At 53.2% G+C, this 21,957-nt stretch overlaps 1 protein-coding gene across 1 annotated transcript in view; it reads right to left on the bottom strand.

Moving 5' to 3' along the window:
* The window catches only part of DIP2 (disco-interacting protein 2), a 786,376-nt gene extending 764,841 nt beyond the window's left edge, over nt 1–21,535 (bottom strand). The window contains exon 1 of the mRNA XM_069328749.1: nt 17,045–21,535. Coding sequence (XP_069184850.1) covers nt 17,045–20,762 — 3,718 coding nt within the window. The 5' untranslated portion in view covers nt 20,763–21,535. The remainder of the gene's footprint in view (nt 1–17,044) is intronic.
* Between the last annotated feature and the right edge of the window lie 422 nt (nt 21,536–21,957).

Here is a 21,957-nt window from a genome sequence, read left to right as displayed (position 1 = left end):
AGAGTGTTGTCTTCAAGAGTCTATCATTGGTTAACATTGGTGTTCAAGGCCCCACAGTCATCAGTACAGCAGGAGTAGTGTCAGTTTGATCATCCATACTATAAGTAGTGCCAGAGACATCCCCCGTTGATGAGGGAGTGCCAGAGGCATCCCCCGTTGATGAGGGAGTGCCAGTGGCATCCCCCGTTGATGAGGTAGTGACAGTGGCATCCCCCGTTGATGAGGTAGTGCCAGTGGCATCCCCCGTTGATGAGGGAGTGCCAGTGGCATCCCCCGTTGATGAGGTAGTGCCAGTGGCATCCCCCGTTGATGAGGGAGTGCCAGAGGCATCCCCCGTTGATGAGGGAGTGCCAGAGGCATCCCCCGTTGATGAGGGAGTGCCAGTGGCATCCCCCGTTGATGAGGTAGTGCCAGTGGCATCCCTCGTTGATGAGGGAGTGCCAGAGGCATCCCCCGTTGATGAGGTAGTGCCAGTGGCATCCCCCGTTGATGAGGGAGTGCCAGAGGCATCCCCCGTTGATGAGGTAGTGCCAGTGGCATCCCCCGTTGATGAGGGAGTGCCAGAGGCATCCCCGTCGATGAGGTAGTGCCAGTGGCATCCCCCGTTGATGAGGGAGTGCCAGTGGCATCCCCCGTTGATGAGGGAGTGCCAGTGGCATCCCCCGTTGATGAGGTAGTGCCAGAGGCATCCCCCGTTGATGAGGTAGTGCCAGAGGCATCCCCCGTTGATGAGTGCCAGTGGCATCCCCCGTTGATGAGGTAGTGCCAGTGGCAACCCCCGTTGATGAGGTAGTGCCAGTGGCATCCCCCGTTGATGAGGGAGTGCCAGAGGCATCCCCCGTTGATGAGGTAGTGCCAGTGGCATCCCCCGTTGATGAGGTAGTGCCAGTGGCATCCCCCGTTGATGAGGGAGTGCCAGAGGCATCCCCCGTTGATGAGGTAGTGCCAGTGGCATCCCCCGTTGATGAGGGAGTGCCAGTGGCATCCCCCGTTGATGAGGTAGTGCCAGTGGCATCCCCCGTTGATGAGGTAGTGCCAGAGGCATCCGCCGTTGATGAGTGCCAGTGGCATCCCCCGTTGATGAGGTAGTGCCAGTGGCAACCCCCGTTGATGAGGGAATGCCGGAGGCATCCCCCGTTGATGAGAGAGTGCCAGTGGCATCCCCCGTTGATGAGGTAGTGCCAGAGGCCTCCCCCGTTGATGAGAGAGTGCCAGTGGCATCCCCCGTTGATGAGGTAGTGCCAGAGGCATCCCCCGTTGATGAGGTAGTGCCAGTGGCATCCCCCGTTGATGAGGTAGTGCCAGTGGCATCCCCCGTTGATGAGGTAGTGCCAGTGGCATCCCCCGTTGATGAGGTAGTGCCAGAGGCATCCCCCGTTGATGAGGTAGTGCCAGTGGCATCCCCCGTTGATGAGGTAGTGCCAGTGGCATCCCCCGTTGATGAGGTAGTGCCAGTGGCATCCCCCGTTGATGAGGTAGTGCCAGTGGCATCCCCCGTTGATGAGGTAGTGCCAGAGGCATTATGTATGACAGTTCCCGGCAACACTGACCTAACCTCACCCCACAGTTGCCAGTGTTGAAACTTGGGAGTGGGTAATTACTTACCAAACTATTCCCTACTTAATGAAGGAGATTGAGTCCTTCCTCAGGCTACAGGTCCCTTGAGACTGCTGTCTACCACTATCGACTGAGTGACAGGTCCCCCGAGGCAGCCGTCTACCACTATCGACTGAGTGACAGGTCCCCCGAGGCAGCCGTCTACCACTATCGACTGAGTGACAGGTCCCCCGAGGCAGCCGTCTACCACCCTCGACTGAGTGACAGGTCCCCCGAGGCAGCCGTCTACCACCCTCGACTGAGTGACAGGTCCCCCGAGGCAGCCGTCTACCACCCTCGACTGAGTGACAGGTCCCCCGAGGCAGCCGTCTACCACCCTCGACTGAGTGACAGGTCCCCCGAGGCAGCCGTCTACCACCCTCGACTGAGTGACAGGTCCCCCGAGGCAGCCGTCTACCACCCTCGACTGAGTGACAGGTCCCCCGAGGCAGCCGTCTACCACCCTCGACTGAGTGACAGGTCCCCCGAGGCAACCGTCTACCACCCTCGACTGAGTGACAGGTCCCCCGAGGCAGCCGTCTACCACCCTCGACTGAGTGACAGGTCCCCCGAGGCAGCCGCCTACCACCCTCGACTGAGTGACAGGTCCCCCGAGGCAGCCGTCTACCACCCTCGACTGAGTGACAGGTCCCCCGAGGCAGCCGTCTACCACCCTCGACTGAGTGACAGGTCCCCCGAGGCAGCCGTCTACCACCCTCGACTGAGTGACAGGTCCCCCGAGGCAGCCGTCTACCACCCTCGACTGAGTGACAGGTCCCCCGAGGCAGCCGTCTACCACCCTCGACTGAGTGACAGGTCCCCCGAGGCAGCCGTCTACCACCCTCGACTGAGTGACAGGTCCCCCGAGGCAGCCGTCTACCACCCTCGACTGAGTGACAGGTCCCCCGAGGCAGCCGTCTACCACCCTCGACTGAGTGACAGGTCCCCCGAGGCAGCCGTCTACCACCCTCGACTGAGTGACAGGTCCCCCGAGGCAGCCGTCTACCACCCTCGACTGAGTGACAGGTCCCCCGAGGCAGCCGTCTACCACCCTCGACTGAGTGACAGGTCCCCCGAGGCAGCCGTCTACCACCCTCGACTGAGTGACAGGTCCCCCGAGGCAGCCGTCTACCACCCTCGACTGAGTGACAGGTCCCCCGAGGCAGCCGTCTACCACCCTCGACTGAGTGACAGGTCCCCCGAGGCAGCCGTCTACCACCCTCGACTGAGTGACAGGTCCCCCGAGGCAGCCGTCTACCACCCTCGACTGAGTGACAGGTCCCCCGAGGCAGCCGTCTACCACCCTCGACTGAGTGACAGGTCCCCCGAGGCAGCCGTCTACCACCCTCGACTGAGTGACAGGTCCCCCGAGGCAGCCGTCTACCACCCTCGACTGAGTGACAGGTCCCCCGAGGCAGCCGTCTACCACCCTCGACTGAGTGACAGGTCCCCCGAGGCAGCCGTCTACCACCCTCGACTGAGTGACAGGTCCCCCGAGGCAGCCGTCTACCACCCTCGACTGAGTGACAGGTCCCCCGAGGCAGCCGTCTACCACCCTCGACTGAGTGACAGGTCCCCCGAGGCAGCCGTCTACCACCCTCGACTGAGTGACAGGTCCCCCGAGGCAGCCGTCTACCACCCTCGACTGAGTGACAGGTCCCCCGAGGCAGCCGTCAACCACCCTCGACTGAGTGACAGGTCCCCCGAGGCAGCCGTCTACCACCCTCGACTGAGTGACAGGTCCCCCGAGGCAGCCGTCTACCACCCTCGACTGAGTGACAGGTCCCCCGAGGCAGCCGTCTACCACCCTCGACTGAGTGACAGGTCCCCCGAGGCAGCCGTCTACCACCATCGACTGAGTGACAGGTCCCCCGAGGCAGCCGTCTACCACCGTCGACTGAGTGACAGGTCCCCCGAGGCTACCGTCTACCACCATCGACTGAGTGACAGGTCCCCCGAGGCAGCCGTCTACCACCGTCGACTGAGTGACAGGTCCCCCGAGGCTACCGTCTACCACCCTCGACTGAGTGACAGGTCCCCCGAGGCAGCCGTCTACCACCGTCGACTGAGTGACAGGTCCCCCGAGGCAGCCGTCTACCACCGTCGACTGAGTGACAGGTCCCCCGAGGCAGCCGTCTACCACCGTCGACTGAGTGACAGGTCCCCCGAGGCCACCATCCACCACCCTCGACTGCCACCCGCCACACCATCCCAGACCATCCACACCTGGTGAGAGCACCACCACCCTGCGCGCTCCTGCCATCCACATCACCAATCCATACTTACTCACCCTTGCGACTGGGCTGGTGTGGACGGAGTGGCCGGCCGTGTCCGGGCATCGCGAGCTTCCCGGTGTGACGCGATAACACCCGCGACCCGCCCCACTACGCTGTCTTCCTTTGCACTCTCGCCCTAGTTGGAACACGAGACGGTCGTGGCAACACGAGGGGGGAGGGAGGGTCGTGGCAACATAAGGGGGAGGGAAGGGTCGTGGCAACATGAGGGGAGGGAAGGGTCGTGGCAACATGAGGGGAGCGAAGGGTCGTGGCAACATGAGGGGAGGGAAGGGTCGTGGCAACATGGGGGGAGCGAAGGGTCGTGGCAACAGGAGGGTCGTGGCAACAGGAGGGTCGTGGCAACATGAGGGGGAGGGAAGGGTCGTGGCAACATGAGGGGGAGGGAAGGGTCGTGGCAACATGAGGGGAGGGAAGGGTCATGGCAACATGAGGGGGAGGGAAGGGTCATGGCAACATGAGGGGGAGGGAAGGGTCGTGGCAACATGAGGGGAGGGAAGGGTCGTGGCAACATGAGGGGGAGGGAAGGGTCGTGGCAACATGAGGGGGAGGGAAGGGTCGTGGCAACATGAGGGGGAGGGAAGGGTCGTGGCAACATGAGGGGAGGGAAGGGTCGTGGCAACATGAGGGGGAGGGAAGGGTCGTGGCAACATGAGGGGGAGGGAAGGGTCGTGGCAACATCAGGGGGAGGGAAGGGTCGTGGCAACATCAGGGGGAGGGAAGGGTCGTGGCAACATGAGGGGGAGGGAAGGGTCGTGGCAACATGAGGGGGAGGGAAGGGTCGTGGCAACATGAGGGGGAGGGAAGGGTCGTGGCAACATGAGGGGGAGGGAAGGGTCGTGGCAACATGAGGGGAGGGAAGGGTCGTGGCAACATGAGGGGAGGGAAGGGTCGTGGCAACATGAGGGGGAGGGAAGGGTCGTGGCAACATGAGGGGAGGGAAGGGTCGTGGCAACATGAGGGGAGGGAAGGGTCATGGCAACATGAGGAGGAGGGAAGGGTCGTGGCAACATCAGGGGGAGGGAAGGGTCGTGGCAACACGAGGGGAGGGAAGGGACGTGGCAACATGAGGGGGAGGGAAGGGTCGTGGCAACATGAGGGGGGGAGGGAAGGGTCGTGGCAACACCAGGGGGAGGGAAGGGTCGTGGCAACACGAGGGGAGCGAAGGGTCGTGGCAACATGAGGGGGAGGGAAGGGTCGTGGCAACATGAGGGGAGGGAAGGGTCGTGGCAACATCAGGGGGAGGGAAGGGTCGTGGCAACATGAGGGGGAGGGAAGGGTCGTGGCAATATGAGGGGGAGGGAAGGGTCGTGGCAACATGAGGGGGAGGGAAGGGTCGTGGCAACATGAGGGGGAGGGAAGGGTCGTGGCAACATGAGGGGAGGGAAGGGTCGTGGCAACATGATGGTCGTGGCCAGGGACCAGCACACGCTCGTGTGAGCGCGTTCACTTGCTCATTTTTCTTATTAAAATCACATTTCCAACTTTGAGATCGCAGAAGAAGCGCTAATTACTTCCTAACTGATGACATAATTAGCTTTTAAGAATTGGTCTGGGCTCCCTGCGAGGGGTCCCTGCGAGGGGTCCCTGCGAGGGGTCCCTGCGTGGGGTCCCTGCGTGGGGTCCCTGCGAGGGGTCCCTGCGAAGGATCCCTTGCGAGGGGTCCCTGCGAAGGGTCCCTGCGAGGGGTCCCTGCGAGGGGTCCCTGCGTGGGGTCCCTTGCGAGGGGTCCCTGCGAGGGGTCCCTGCGTGGGGTCCCTGCGAGGGGTCCCTGCGTGGGGTCCCTGCGAGGGGTCCCTGCGCCGTCGCACGCCTGTTATACCTATAGACTCCGTCACACGCCTGGTATACCTATAGACTCCGTCACACGCCTGGTATACCTGTAGACTCCGTCGCGCGCCTGGTATACCTGTAGACTCCGTCACACGCCTGGTATACCTGTAGACTCCGTCGTGCGCCTGGTATACCTGTAGACTCCGTCGCGCGCCTGGTATACCTGTAGACTCCGTCGTGCGCCTGGTATACCTATAGACTCCGTCGCACGCCTGGTATACCTGTAGACTCCGTCGCACGCCTGGTATACCTGTAGACTCCGTCGCACGCCTGGTATACCTATAGACTCCGTCGCGCGCCTGGTATACCTGTAGACTCCGTCGTGCGCCTGGTATACCTGTAGACTCCGTCGTGCGCCTGGTATACCTGTAGACTCCGTCGTGCGCCTGGTATACCTGTAGACTCCGTCACACGCCTGGTATACCTGTAGACTCCGTCACACGCCTGGTATACCTGTAGACTCCGTCGTGCGCCTGGTATACCTGTAGACTCCGTCACACGCCTGGTATACCTGTAGACTCCGTCACACGCCTGGTATACCTGTAGACTCCGTCGTGCACCTGGTATACCTGTAGACTCCGCCACACGCCTGCTATACCTGTAGACTCCGTCGCACGCCTGGTATACCTGTAGACTCCGTCGCACGCCTGGTATACCTGTAGACTCCGTCGCGCGCCTGGTATCCATGATAAAAATAATTGATGACCAACGCTGGCTAACAGCATCAGCCAGGAGTGGTCGTCGATTGATAACATCAGCATGGGGCCACCAATGGCACTAACGAGATTAACAATGGTCCTGGTGATTTTATATATATATATATATATATATATATATATATTAGTATATTTTGGTAGCAGTCTTTCCTGTAGACATATATTATTAAATATGACCGAAAAAGTAAGATTAATAATTCTAACACGAATTTTCTCAATCTTTCGTACATTACGCTTCACTGTTGGAGGCAAATCAAAAATCAATTCTCCAAAATTCATTTTTATTTCTAGTCTGACGCGACACGGGCGCGTTTCGTAAAACTTATTACATTTTCAAAGACTTTAGTTCACAAATACACAACTGAATAGAACTTACGTATCTCCGATTTTATATCTACATTTGAGTGAGGTGGAAGGGGTGATGTGGCATTAACACAAGACAGAACAAAATGTGGTATTAATAGGGTATTAATTTCATCAACACAAGACAGAACACGAAACAATGGATATTGAATAGAAGTGTTTGTAGAAAGCCTATTGGTCCATATTTCTTGATGCTTCTATATTGGAGCGGAGTCTTAAGGTGGGTAGAGTATAGTTGTGCAATAATTGGCTGTTGATTGCTGGTGTTGACTTCTTGATGTGTAGTGCCTCGCAAACGTCAAGCCGCCTGCTATCGCTGTATCTATCGATGATTTCTGTGTTGTTTACTAGGATTTCTCTGGCGATGGTTTGGTTGTGGGAAGAGATTATATGTTCCTTAATGGAGCCCTGTTGCTTATGCATCGTTAAACGCCTAGAAAGAGATGTTGTTGTCTTGCCTATATACTGGGTTTTTTGGAGCTTACAGTCCCCAAGTGGGCATTTGAAGGCATAGACGACGTTAGTCTCTTTTAAAGCGTTCTGTTTTGTGTCTGGAGAGTTTCTCATGAGTAGGCTGGCCGTTTTTCTAGTTTTATAGTAAATCGTCAGTTGTATTCTCTGATTTTTGTCTGTAGGGATAACGTTTCTATTAACAATATCTTTCAGGACCCTTTCCTCCGTTTTATGAGCTGTGGAAAAGAAGTTCCTGTAAAATAGTCTAATAGGGGGTATAGGTGTTGTGTTAGTTGTCTCTTCAGAGGTTGCATGGCTTTTCACTTTCCTTCTTATGATGTCTTCGATGAAACCATTGGAGAAGCCGTTATTGACTAGGACCTGCCTTACCCTACAGAGTTCTTCTTTGTTTGAGAAAATTCGTGTTAGAATTATTAATCTTACTTTTTCGGTCATATTTAATAATATATATATATATATATATATATATATATATATATATATATATATATATATATATATATATATATATATATATATATATATATATATATATACTTTGGAAGCAACAAGAGATGATTAATACGTGTGCTTTATCTTACTTTACCATGATTCCCAGCATCAACGTCCCCACGGCCCGGTCGTCGACCAGGCCTCCTGGTTGCTGTACTGATCAACCAGGCTGTTGGACGCGGCTGCTCGCAGCCTGACGTATGAGTCACAGCCTGGATCAGCAGGTATTCCTCGAAGGAGTTTATTTTATCTCCTCTATTGAACGCTGCAAACGTTGGGCCAGTTATGTTCCTTATGTTTAGAATGAGAGTGTTGAAAACTCTTGGGTCTTTGATACTGACAGAGCACTACTCAGCGTACTTCTTGAGCCGCTGCATTTCTACGAGGCAATTTTGCACATGGAGTTATGCCTCCTGGTTTGATGTGGTGTTACTTCTGCTTGTAGATTTGGAACCAGTCATCATAGTACGTTCCAAGTATAAATTATTATGCATCTCTTCCCCCCCCCCACCATACCCTGTACTTTAGGGAATACAGATCTAAACATTCTAAGCAGTCTCAAAAATTCAGATATCTTATTGAATGGAATTCTAGCAGTAAAGGATCTCTGCACGCTCTCCAAGTCAACAATTTCTCCAGCTTTGAAAGGGGCTGTCATTGTGCAACAGTACTCCACTCTTAGAGATCACTAGTGTCTTTAAAAAAAAGTATCATTGGTATAGTATAGCTTAGTTAAAAGGATCTTTTTATCCAACCTGTCAATTTTCTCGCAGTTGTGACAGTCACTCTATTGTGTTCTATAAAAACTGAAGAATTTCCTTTAAAAGAAAAGTCTTCCCACATAATTGCTCCCAAATCTTTTATATTGTTTTTTTTCAATAGTGTAGTTTGTCAGCGTTTAATGTGTGATTTCTATTTTGATATTTTCATTTTTTCATTGCGCAGCTGCAACTTATCCTCATTAAACATCATTTTGTGTTGCTCATTGAAATATTTAATTAACGTCAGATTGGAGGTTTGCCGTGTCCTCTCTATATTGTCTACTCGCATGAAAATCCTAGTGTTATCTGTAAATGATGATAAAATACTATAGTTTATATCCTTGTTTATATCTGGTATTAGGATGAGAAAAAGTACCGGAGCAAGTACGGTACCTTGGGGGGGGGGGGGGGACTGAGCTTTTCACCGTGGATGATTCATCCGGATATTATTTTGTTGCCTATAACAATTTTATGAGCAATAACACCGTGGTCACATTTCTTGAAAGCTTCTGCAAAGTCTTGTCATATTACATCTGCGTTATGCATGTCTTCCACGGCACCTGAGGCCAGGTTATGGTGATCTAGCAACTGCGAGAGGCAGGAGCGCCCTGTTCTGGACCCGTGTTGCCAGGGGTGATGTGGACGCTTTGATTAGATATATTTTGCCATCTTAGTTCGTAGCATTGTTTCAAAGACTTTTATGATGTCTGATGTTAGAGCTATTGGTCTATAGTTGTTTGCATCTGCTTTACTGCCTGCTTTGTGAAGGCAGCAGGAACAGACCCTTAACAAGAGCTCCAACTGTATCAACAGAGGCAGCAACATATCTTTAACTGGAGCACAAACAGCAGCAACAGACCATTAACAGGAGCACAAACACCACCAACAGAAACAGCAACAACAGAACACATGCAATAAAGCATTACACCGCCCCTCACTCTAGCAGGTCTGACAACAACCCCCCCCCCCCCGCCACCAACACCAATGTCGTGACAATTGCCACAGACAATTTCTGCTCTCCAGATTTTCATATTCACTTCCTGGTTTGGCATGACGATCTCAGACCAGGCTCCTCTGGGGGGGGGGGGGCGACTACCTCACAAGTCAGGATGTTGCTGCTGCTGCTCCTGCTGCTGCTGCTGCTCCTGCTGCTGCTCCTGCTGCTGCCCCGCCTTCAAAGGCTGCACAGTCAGCATATAGGTAGCCTTTCTGGTCATTTCAGATTGTGTACGCAAGGAACTAACTTTTCCCGTTCTTGACCATTACCACCAGCAATGAACCACTGGTTCATTGGTTCATTCATCGCTGAGACAGGACAGAAATGTGTAGTAGATACTCATAGATACTCATCACTACAAAAACTGGTCACTGTGACCTCCAGCCAACTGTGTGTGTTTATATATATATATATATATATATATATATATATATATATATATATATATATATATATATATATATATATTTCTTTATCCGGTTATTTACAAGTTATTCCTGAATACAGAATTATTTGATAGATTCCAACTCAATCTTCTGAAAATGTTAAAAGACGAAAAATAAAATAATTATTAACACAAGTCAGAAAAACATGGCAAACAGAAAGGGACAATTGTCAAGAGAAAATACAACCATTGTACACCGACTGCCACACCGCCTCTATAACAATCCCAGAGCAGGCACTACAACAATCCTACAGCCGTCACTACAACAATTCCAGACCCGCCACTACAATATGAGTGGACAACATTACGCTAATGGCTATCTGCCTACCTTGTGGAGGTTCCGGGGATCAACGGCCCTACGGCCCAGTCTCCGATCAGGCCTCCCGGTTGGTCGACTGGTCACAATCAGGCTGTTGGACATCCCTAATAGACAGACGGTTCCTTCATATTCGCTCAGGTGGTTTGTTAAAACTCACAGATGGTTCTTTAACATTCGACTTTCAAAAAAACTACGAAGGTAGTTCCTTCACTTTCGCCCAGCTGGCCATGGGGAGCCCAGCTGGCCATGGGGAGCCCAGCTGGCCATGGGGAGCCCAGCTGGCCATGGGGAGCCCATCTGGCCATGGGGAGCCCAGCTGGCCATGGGGAGCCCAGCTGGCCATGGGGAGCCCAGCTGGCCATGGGGAGCCCAGCTGGCCATGGGGAGCCCAGCTGGCCATGGGGAGCCCAGCTGGCCATGGGGAGCCCAGCTGGCCATGGGGAGCCCAGCTGGCCATGGGGAGCCCATCTGGCCATGGGGAGCCCAGCTGGCCATGGGGAGCCCAGCTGGCCATGGGGAGCCCAGCTGGCCATGGGGAGCCCAGCTGGCCATGGGGAGCCCATCTGGCCATGGGGAGCCCAGCTGGCCATGGGGAGCCCAGCTGGCCATGGGGAGCCCAGCTGGCCATGGGGAGCCCAGCTGGCCATGGGGAGCCCATCTGGCCATGGGGAGCCCAGCTGGCCATGGGGAGCCCATCTGGCCATGGGGAGCCCAGCTGGCCATGGGGAGCCCATCTGGCCATGGGGAGCCCAGCTGGCCATGGGGAGCCCAGCTGGCCATGGGGAGCCCATCTGGCCATGGGGAGCCCAGCTGGCCATGGGGAGCCCATCTGGCCATGGGGAGCCCAGCTGGCCATGGGGAGCCCATCTGGCCATGGGGAGCCCATCTGGCCATGGGGAGCCCAGCTGGCCATGGGGAGCCCAGCTGGCCATGGGGAGCCCATCTGGCCATGGGGAGCCCAGCTGGCCATGGGGAGCCCATCTGGCCATGGGGAGCCCAGCTGGCCATGGGGAGCCCAGCTGGCCATGGGGAGCCCATCTGGCCATGGGGAGCCCAGCTGGCCATGGGGAGCCCATCTGGCCATGGGGAGCCCATCTGGCCATGGGGAGCCCATCTGGCCATGGGGAGCCCAGCTGGCCATGGGGAGCCCATCTGGCCATGGGGAGCCCAGCTGGCCATGGGGAGCCCAGCTGGCCATGGGGAGCCCAGCTGGCCATGGGGGGTCCAGCTGCGTGAATGGGTGAGGCAAAGACCATGGGGAGCCGGTCGGCCGAGCGGACAGCACGCTGGACTTGTGATCCTGTGGTCCTGGGTTCGATCCTAGGCGCCGGCGAGAAACAATGGGCAGAGTTTCTTTCACCCTATGCCCCTGTTACTTAGCAGTAAAATACGTACCTGGGTGTTAGTCAGCTGTCACGGGCTGCTTCCTGGGGGTGGAGGCCTGGTCGAGGACCGGGCCGCGGGACACTAAAGCCCCGAAATCATCTCAAGATCTCAAGATGGGGATGACCAGAAGACGTGAGTGGGGGGGGGGGGAGGGTGTTGCTCCATCCTCACCAGGCGTGGCTACACCTACAAGAATGGCGACACATCACTCACACCGCACCCATCAACCCCGTGCTCGTATGTTCGTCTAACTGGCCACAAATTCACTCCGAACGAAAAAATATTTTTGTCTGGGGAACCCGCATTTATGACCGGCATTTTCTGTACTCTGCTGCGCGCGAGTACTCACCCGGGTGCCAATACTCTCCCGGCCGCGAGCACTCAGAGATACGAGGAATAAAACCCCAAACAAATTTAAAAAAAAATTCTACATCACACGTACACAATCCAGTCGTTATCCGAGACCTGTAATTGCTCAAATTGGGAGGAAACTCTAGTAATAACGTAGTTTCCCCACCTCGCCTCATATTACACATTTTCTATTATTTGTTTGGGAGGGGGGGGAGGAGGAAATATATGGGGGGGGGGTTTGTCTTTGGCGTCACTTTACCCATTCCCCGCCACCGTCCCCCGCAGGAGCACTCGTGTGCTGTACTCAACACAGTTGCTGGGGATGATGGTCCCCCCTACTCAGAGGCCCCGGCCGCTGGTCACGTGGTCACTTGTCCTGCTGCGAATGATCCTGGGGTGACAGGTCGATAAGTCCTGCTGTCCTGGACGGGGTTCTGGGAGTTCTGCCTCACACGTCCCGGCCGCCCGAGGCCAGGCTTCACTTGTGAGAGGTCCGTCCAACAACCATATGACCTGGCCATCTTTCACGGGGGCACGCGGCCATCTCCCACTCGGGTCCCGTTCACTCAAAACGAAATGAGGTGTTTTGGTGTTTCTGGCGTCCCAGCCCGTCCTCCAAACAAAGATCCAAAAGTGATTCCATGTACCCGCCAAACCCCCTGTTTATGAATGAAAAGTGGTTTACACACGACTCACAACTGCTGACGTTCGAACATATCCGGAACAAGTGCTTCACTGACGAATTTTGTTCGAATCACAACACTATAAATGCTTCACCCACGTACTACAAATACAAATAATCGCCAACAGAACCTAAACACTTGACCTAACCTAATCTATGCCTATATATGCACAATATGCCAATATATTACAATATTAATTTATACTTGAGAAAATTCCCGTTTTGAATGAACAGCATGTTAAAATTTATGAATGCGTCTGTGGGGTCGGCCGCTGGATGTAATGGACTTGAGTCGAGGACGGGTTGCACGTCCAGCAGTGAGGTAAAAGCATTTATGAGGAGGAAGTGGCAAGCCAGTATGACTATAGCACTTGGTGGACTATGAGGACAAGGAGCTAGAGTAGGACGGACGGAGGCTTGGAATGGTGTCTAGACACTTGGTCCATCGGGAATCGAGCTCAGACCTGAAAGAAGCGAAACCGAAACCTTGCCGAACGTATGTTTCAACTCGTTCTCAGGCCAGGCTAGTTAAAGCTGCGGCCGTCCTCCCCTGACGCATTCATCAATTTTAACAATGTATTAAAAATAGGTTTGTTCGCATATACAAATTAATGTTATTTTACATTAACATTTTACGGCAGGATTAACGAGCATTTGACCTTTATGAGGGCGGGCTGTATGCTCCTGCCACTCCGGCTCCAGCAGTGAGTGAACAACTTTGCTCCTCAGTACGTAAGTTGCTGTAGCTCGTCAAGCTGCGAGCAGTCGCGTCCAACAGCCTGGTTGAGCAGTCCAGCAACCAGGAGGCCTGGTCGACGACCGGGCCGCGGGGAAGCTAAGCCCCGAAAACACCTCAAGGTAACCTCAAGGTAACCTCAAGGTAGCTGGCTGCACCAGAACAAGGAACGTGTAGCCAAACAATTCATATATATATTTTATTGTGCCTGCTGTTGTCAGTAGAGATACTCTGAATAAATAACACTAATGAGAACACTCAATACGCGAATATAATTTGAATAATGTAATAATAGAAATTCCACTACAATGGTCATATTATTCAAACCACTCGTGATTTTCCTCTTTGAGTAATTATCGGCACAAACTCGCCCCTTTCCAAGCAGGAGAGATTTCTGAAATAGGGGGAATGCAGAGAACATGTATGGCACACATTGACATGAAAAACATTTAAATTAAATAATAACTTAGCACCTAAGTTAAACAGTAACTTAAATAATAATGACATTTCATTATTGGGACCGTCTCAAAGCTCTCAAAATATACTCTCTTTTTAGAGTAGAAAGGAGACAAGAGCGGTATCGCACAATATATACTTGGAAGATATGGGAGACCAGGTCCCAAATTTGAACGGTAAAATAAGAACACACACTGAAGCGAACGATATGGTAGAAAATGAAGAATTGAACAAGGAGACTAGAGGTGCCATAGGCACAGCAGAGAGCATCGTATGAACATCAGAGGTCCGCGGCTGTTCAATACCCAGTAAACAAAGAAATATTGCCAAAACGAAAGTGGAAGTGTTCAAGGGAGAAATTAGACACCTTCCTGCAAGAAGTGCCGGACCAACCAGGCTGTAGTGGATATGCGGACCTGCGGGCCGCTCCAAGCAACAGCCTGTTGGACCAAGTTATCATAAGTCAAGCCTGGCCCCAGGCAGAGCAGTGTGAGTAGAAGACCTCCCGGAATTCACTCTAGGTATACCATCCGGTCCCCCTCCCCCTCCCCCAACCACTGTGTCGTCAACCAGATTATGGCAGAGTGAACCTGTCAGGCCTCCCCGCTGCCAATCTAGGGCGAGGCGCTGGCTATGTCACTAATTAAAATATGCAGGGCAGCGACAGCGCTCCATGTAATCAGGGGAAGTTGCCTTCTGCTGCGCGTTCATCATCAAGCAATACTCTCACAAACACTGCATGCCATCTTTCAGTTTATAATTGATATAATATTTATAATTAATTATAAATTCGCCACGAATTTCATATTATGCCATTTTTGTTTATTTTTTAACCAATAAAGCTAATGTATTAGTCATCAGAGGAGCTGCTTTGTGTGACGATAGCTTATCAAGAGTGACAGTGGGAGACGGTGCCTGTCACAAATGTCAGTGGTGGACAGTGACGGTGGAGGACAGAGACGGTGGAGGACAGTGACGGTGGAGGACAGTGACGGTGGAGGACAGTGACGGTGGAGGACAGTGATGGTGGAGGACAGTGACGGTGGAGGACAGTGAAGGACAGAGACAGTGAAGGACAGTGACTGTGGAGGACAGTGACGGTGGAGGACAGTGACGGTGGAGGACAGTGACAGTGGAGGACAGTGACAGAGGAGGACAGTGACAGAGGAGGACAGTGACGGTGGAGGACAGTGACAGTGGAGGAGAGTGACGGTGGAGGACAGTGACGGGGGAGGACAGTGACGGGGGAGGACAGTGACGGTGGAGGACAGTGACGGTGGAGGACAGTGACGGTGGAGGACAGTGACGGGGGAGGACAGTAAATGTCACGACAAAGCACTCTAGGGGCAGTAGACATTTCATTAATCTGGTCGCCGGCTATAAATTAGCTTGTTCGTGGTTTCCGTTCCCATTCATGAATATTTAAACCTTCACTTTAAATTATCTTTGTGGGTGGAAATCCCCTAATGAGGCCAGATGCAGGGTAACTTAAATTATTTCATTTGATCTAACGACGATAAGTTATAACCCAGGAAATGGTAAACATATTTATATATATGTATATTGTGTGTATTCACCTAGTTGTGCTTGCGGGGGTTGAGCTCTGGCTCTTTGGTCCCGCCTCTCAACTGTCAATCAACTGGTGTACAGATTCCTAAGCCTACTGGTCTCTATCATATCTACATTTGAAACTGTGTATGGAGTCAACCTCCACCACATCACTTCCTAATGCATTCCATTTACTAACTACTAACTACTCTGACGCTGAAAAGTTCTTTCTAATGTCTCTGTGGCTCATTTGAGTGTTTGTGTGTGTGTAAGTACCTATTTGTGCTAGCAGGCTCGAGTTTCAGCTCTTGGACCCCCACCTTTCCAGTCGACGGTCACCTAATGTAATAATTTTCGACTTAATTTTCTACTTGTAAAAGTGTTGTTGTTGCTCTATCAGCAGCTCGTCTACATCACCCTATTTACCCACTTCTCTAACACCACCGGGAGATGTCTCACGTCTCTATGGCTCCTCTGTGCCTTACCTTCTACCCAGGCTCTCTTCCTGTCCTCGTATTCATTGTTAACTTTTCCTATTTTGTTTCACTCTAACAATGTACCCGTAAGTACATCTCTCTCTCTCTCTCTCTCTCTCTCTCTCTCTCTCTCTCTCTCTCTCTCTCTCTCTCTCTCTCTCTCTCTCTCTCAGCATTGTAACATCCAGCACTTCAGCCTTTCTTGTGTCCTATTCCATGCAACTTTGAGACGAGCCTCTTTGCAAATCTTTGTACTTTTCGAAGTTACTTTATGTGCTCCTTGAGGTGGGGGCTCCATGACGAGACGGCATACTCTAAGAACATGTTCTGAATGCTTCCGTATTGATTGTCTTGATGGCTGTTCTGACATTCGCCAGCAGTTTAGAGTGTGTTGCTGACGTTATCATATGTGCCTCTGGCGTCTACACAGTGCTTCTGCTGCCTCTTCAAGTAACCATTATGATGTCTGGGCTTGCGACTCTCACCGCATCCATATCCACGTCCTCTTTTTATTCTGATGCCAATTCCATTTCGATGAGTCTTTCTCACTCATACACATACGAGAGAGAGAGAGAGAGAGAGAGAGAGAGAGAGAGAGAGAGAGAGAGAGAGAGAGAGAGAGAGAGAGAGAAAATATCGAGACATGCTTCAGAATAAGCATAAATAAAGTCCTGTAGCGTTGTGCACGACAAAGTACCAGCTGGCGGTAACCCATATGGCTCTACGAAGCCTCAAGTAGCTTTTATCTCGTTGCTGACGAGGTCCGGAGTCTCGTCAGCAACGATACTAATTCGATGGCCCGCCAGGAACCACTGAATGAGAAGCATGATGATCCTGGAAGATGGGGGTGTTCTAGTGATGCTGAAAGTTGGGGGATTATCCATTAATGCTGGAGACGTGACACTGGAAGGTGGGGGGGGGGTTGTTCCAGTGTATAGTGATGTTGGAAGGTGGATGTTACTGTGTATGATGATGCTGAAAGGAGGGTGATGCAGCACAATGTATGGTGACACTGAAAAGGGGAGGAAGTTCCAGTGTTTGGTGAGGCTAGAACAATGGGAAGACGCCACAATTTATGGACCATACTACTACTACTACACCAACTGTGGCAACACTCACCATTGTTCCCTCGCGGAGAGCGTAGTCTGGGGGTGCGCTTCCAGGACGGGTAGGCTGGAACTGTTGGCTGACGTTTTTGAGACTTTTTCCTTCGCACCCGACGGATGGGCTTTGTTGTTCCATTACTTCCCCGGCTGCTCACCATCGACTCCACCAGCGATTCGGCACTCCCCACTAGCGACCCTTGCCCAGACTTGTCCTGTGTCAGATCCTGCAGGAGTAACTGGGTGATAATCCTTTCGTTGGCTGCCTCGTTTGGCAGTTGTTCGTGACCTTGCTCCGGCTTAGATTTGCCGAGTTTTGCAATGACACCCAATGCCCGCAGAATAAGCTCTGGGTTTTTAGCTACTCGCAAATTGAGGCGTGCGGTGCTAGGCTCTGATTTGGGCTTTTTACCAGGCTTGACACTGAACTTGGCACCTCCTGGTTCACTGGCTGTGTCCCTTACACCCTCACCATCATCATTTCCCTCTTGCTCATCTTCTTCTAACATAGAGCGAACCAGCTGAGCAGCTTTCTGACTTCTTCCGTCGACCATGTGAGAGCCAACAGGCTGGTTTAGGGGCATGAGGAGATGAGCGTGAGCAGTACGGATTTCTGGGACATCTAGACGACGGAGGAGCGTGTGTTGGATCTTGATAGCACCTGAGGAACGACGTCGCTGGGGAGGAACAAACACCATAGGGTTGAGTTGAGGCACTGGAGATTGACGGTCTCTTAATACCTGGTAAGCCTCAGGACCAAGAGCCCGTCCGGCCCGGCCAGGGACTCGCTCATCAAGCTCTTCACTCTGAAAGCCTTCTTGACGCTGAAGCTGTTGCCCTGCCTTCTTCGTCCGCCGGACTTTTCGTGATGATTTTCTTCCTGAAGCAGCTCTGGAAAGCCAGCTGGCTCGACCGACAAGAAGACCCGGCCCTCGCCTCCTCCTTCCGGCCCGGCTGGATGCCTCACTTGTTACACTAGCAGGGCTAATAAGGTCTGGACAAGGAGGGGCTGCAGACATGGCCAACGACAAAGGGCGGCCAGGGTGGACGGCGTGGCGAATCATGGACACGGGCGTCCGTGGGCGGTGGGTTGGGACGGGTGGAATGGGCGGGATGGGCGGAACGGGGCGCTCCTGGGAGCTTGTACGAGAGGACGTGCGGTCACTCGATGAGGGACGATATGCTATTGTCGAGGCAGAAGGCATGCCACTACCAAAGCAGGTGCTGGAAAGCCTTCCAGGGTAAAACTGGGAAGAGTTGACCACACTTGCGGCTTCACCTAGCACTTGAAGGGCCTTAAGAGAGTGTGTTGTAGCCGGAGAGGAGTGGGGACGTGGCCGAAACACTGGCGAATGCAGTCCAGAGGGAGGTATGGAACGGTGCCTCTGCAGCAAGGCAGGCGAGCTTGGTGCTGGAGGCTCGTGTGACAGGTGCCGGGTTAGAGGCACGGGCTCGTAATAGTGGTGAGTCATGGGTCCACTCTCAGAAGTGAGGCAGCTCATCGGTACTGTATCGTGAGGCATGTGGCGACTCACAGGCACTGTATCATGAGAAATTAGACGATTCATCTGTCCAGAATCATGTATTTGGCGACTCATTGGTCCACTATCGTGAGAAATCTGGCGACTCATAGGTCCACTGTCATGGGAGATTTGGCGACTCATGGGTCCACTGTCATGGGAGATTTGGCGACTCATGGGTCCACTGTCATGGGAGATTTGGCGACTCATAGGTCCACTGTCATGAGAAATTTGGCGACTCATAGGTCCACTGTCATGAGAAATTTGGCGACTCATAGGTCCACTGTCATGAGAAATTTGGCGACTCATAGGTCCACTGTCATGAGAAATTTGGCGACTCATAGGTCCACTGTCATGAGAAATTTGGCGACTCATAGGTCCACTGTCATGAGAAATTTGGCGACTCATGGGTCCAGTGTCATGGGAGATTTGGCGACTCATGGGTCCACTGTCATGGGAGATTTGACGACTCACGGGTCCGCTGTCATGGGAGATCTGACGACTTATGGGTCCGCTGTCATGGGAGATCTGACAACTCATGGGTCCGCTGTCATGGGAGATCTGACGACTCATGGGTCCGCTGTCATGGGAGATCTGACGACTCATGGGTCCGCTGTCATGGGAGATCTGACGACTCATGGGTCCGCTGTCATGGGAGATCTGACGACTCATGGGTCCGCTGTCATGGGAGATTTGACGACACATGGGCATGGTTTCATTAGAAATTTGACGACAAATTGGTCCGGAATCGTGGGAAACTTGTCGATTTATCAGTCCTGAGTCATGAGACAAGCGGTGGCCAATTACTGAAGAATCATGTGAAATCTGACGACCAAGTGTTCCTGACTCATAAGTTTTCTGTCGCGGAATAGGCGAGGACTCGAGGACGAGATGCCGGGGTATGGCAGACGGGCTTCCGTAGCCGGGAGGTACACCAAGACTTCGAGGACCACTGGTGTTGAGGTCATTCCGAGGCCGAGGCCCACCTTGGGCCCTGGCCACGCCATAACCCCCGAGACTCACAGGGCCGCTGGGGTGCACACTATAGGCTCCTGAATGTCGCAATAAGGACGGAGACTCGCACGAGTGTACTGATCTCTGTCTCACCAGCATCGGGGAACCACCACACACTTGGCTGTTATACAAGTAATGGTGGTGCTGCTTCTCTAGTTCAAGTTGTTCTTGCTGACGCCGCTGTTCTTCCAGCTGTTGCTGAGCCTCAATCTGTTGCTGGTTCTTCCTGCTGGGGGACCGAGAGAAGAAGCTGCCGGAGAACAGAGCCGACCACCGACTCTGGGGTTTGGGGCTTCCCTGAGGTTTTACTTCTGGAACTAACTTTGGTGAACCAGGTGGAATGTGCACGGCACACCGACGGGTCTCCCGCTCGTGCCACGACGCCCGCAGCTGGTGTGTGGGTGTGAGGGGCCCGGCCACATGCTGCACATGTGTCTTTCCTGGCGTAGGCGGCGCCGATACCGGGTAGCATGATCGTGTTCTGCTGGGTGTGTTGTGCAAGGAGCGAGCTGGTGTGGTGGGGGGTTCTCGGGTCTTGGGGGCTATGCGAGGAGACCCCAAGAGGCTTTTTATCCTCAACGGTGGTACTGGAGACTCGGCGGACACACTGCGGCGGAAATTGGGGGCATCGAGGCCCCGACGGGGGTCTCGCGCTAGTAGCGGAGACCCACAGCTGCTCAGGTGATGGCCGATGTCTACACCCAAGGTCTTGCGACGGTCTAAACTTAATCGCTTCGTTGACTCGATGCTGAACTTCTTCTTGGAGTCGAGGGAGTGACGAACTCCAGAGTCTAACGACGACAGTTTATTTGTTGAGAGAGTAGATGGGAGGGACTCGTCTGTGTGCTTGAGGGAGTCCTCGTCGCTTACCGCCACCCTCCACTCGTCGTAAGTAATGACTCGACGAGGAAAGCCTGTCGAGGCCGTGCCGTACCCGCCAGCGTCGCCGCCGTCAGTAGAGTAACCATCGTCCCGTCGCTCGTCGCTGGACACCGAAGACTTTCGTTGAAGAGCAGAAGTTTTCACCACCAAACCATTAGGAAGAGTAATTTTCTCATGCCGGCGGGCAGATCGCCTGAGGGAGGCCCTCTTGAAGGAGCTGGAGCGGCGGAAGTGGTGAGTGTCAGTCTGCTGCTGCCCTTGCTTGTCCCGGCCGCCCCGCACCAGCCGCCGGAGACCCTCCAGACTCAGGGGCTTCATGGCCGCGCACCGCCCACGCCCGCCCAGGTCAACTCACTCATCTCCACAACTAACGCCACACATATTTAACCCAGAAAATAACTTATTAAAAACACATCATGCTCGTTTCTCGCACAACTCGTGAACTGTTCTTCGTGAACACTTGTTCTCTTCTAAGCCATATAAGCTTTTACCACTTCCTGGGACACCCTTCATCTTCACCCAAGAACTCACTCGGCATACTGATATGTATAACACAGCCCTGATGGTCACACTGAGCACACTAGTTGACACTTTCCCGGTGCTTCTCAAGTCCTTTCAGTGACTTGGGGGTCAAAAACAATGTGGGTGCGGCAAAAAGTGTGCAAGCCACTTGCACTGTGTGCACTTGTGGTGGGAGGCGTTAGCTGCTGTACGCACACTGCCGGCCTTGCTCCCCACTGCCACAACACACAACCATCACTGCTACATGGTAATCACTAGTATTTCAATGCACACTATGGGTCAGAAACTGCACTTACGACGGTGCAGATGGTCAGGTACAAGGTGATATGTTGATGAGATGCTGGCAAGACAGCGGTCACCACTGACTGACCACCCCACTGGGTAAACTGGCTCACTATCTAACCACTACACAGTCCGATCTAGTCACTAGCATCCTCCAGATTAACTACACAGGGTTAAACCCCGCACTGATAAATCCAGATGGAGGTAAAACGTAGGAGAGAGGTGGGCGGGTTTATATCCGTGAGGGGCGGGGGGGGGATGTCAACGTCAGCCTGAGCAGGAGAGAGCGTGGCCCCCACCTGCCTCCACCACGGTCCACACCACACTGACTCGCCGCCTCAGCCAACCCACCTACCTCAGCCAACGCGCGGGCCCCCTACCCGGGCCACGCCACAAGCCAGGCACTACGCTACGCTCCTGGCCCTCACACAATCTTTGATGCCACACTTCAGGTTCACATCATAGCGTGCAGGGAGCCTCCTGTCTGCCATCACACTATACATGCACTCAAGACGATCATGCTGCACTTGCGCCCTTCACCCGCGTAAGTATAGCAACATTGTTTCATGGAGTAGTTCTCTCGTTATTGTTTTCAGTTAAATAAAAATCACAGAGAACTTCTATAATTCACTCGCCCCCTCTTTAAAAACTTACTATACACAGAAAAAGGGCTAAGACAAATTCGTTCTCCTAAAGCCCAAAAAGTTGA

Source organism: Procambarus clarkii, chromosome 21, assembly GCF_040958095.1.
Source record: "Procambarus clarkii isolate CNS0578487 chromosome 21, FALCON_Pclarkii_2.0, whole genome shotgun sequence".
Taxonomy (NCBI): domain Eukaryota; kingdom Metazoa; phylum Arthropoda; class Malacostraca; order Decapoda; family Cambaridae; genus Procambarus; species Procambarus clarkii.
Note: the sequence above shows the minus strand (reverse complement) of the source record. Positions and strands in the feature narration are given on the sequence as shown.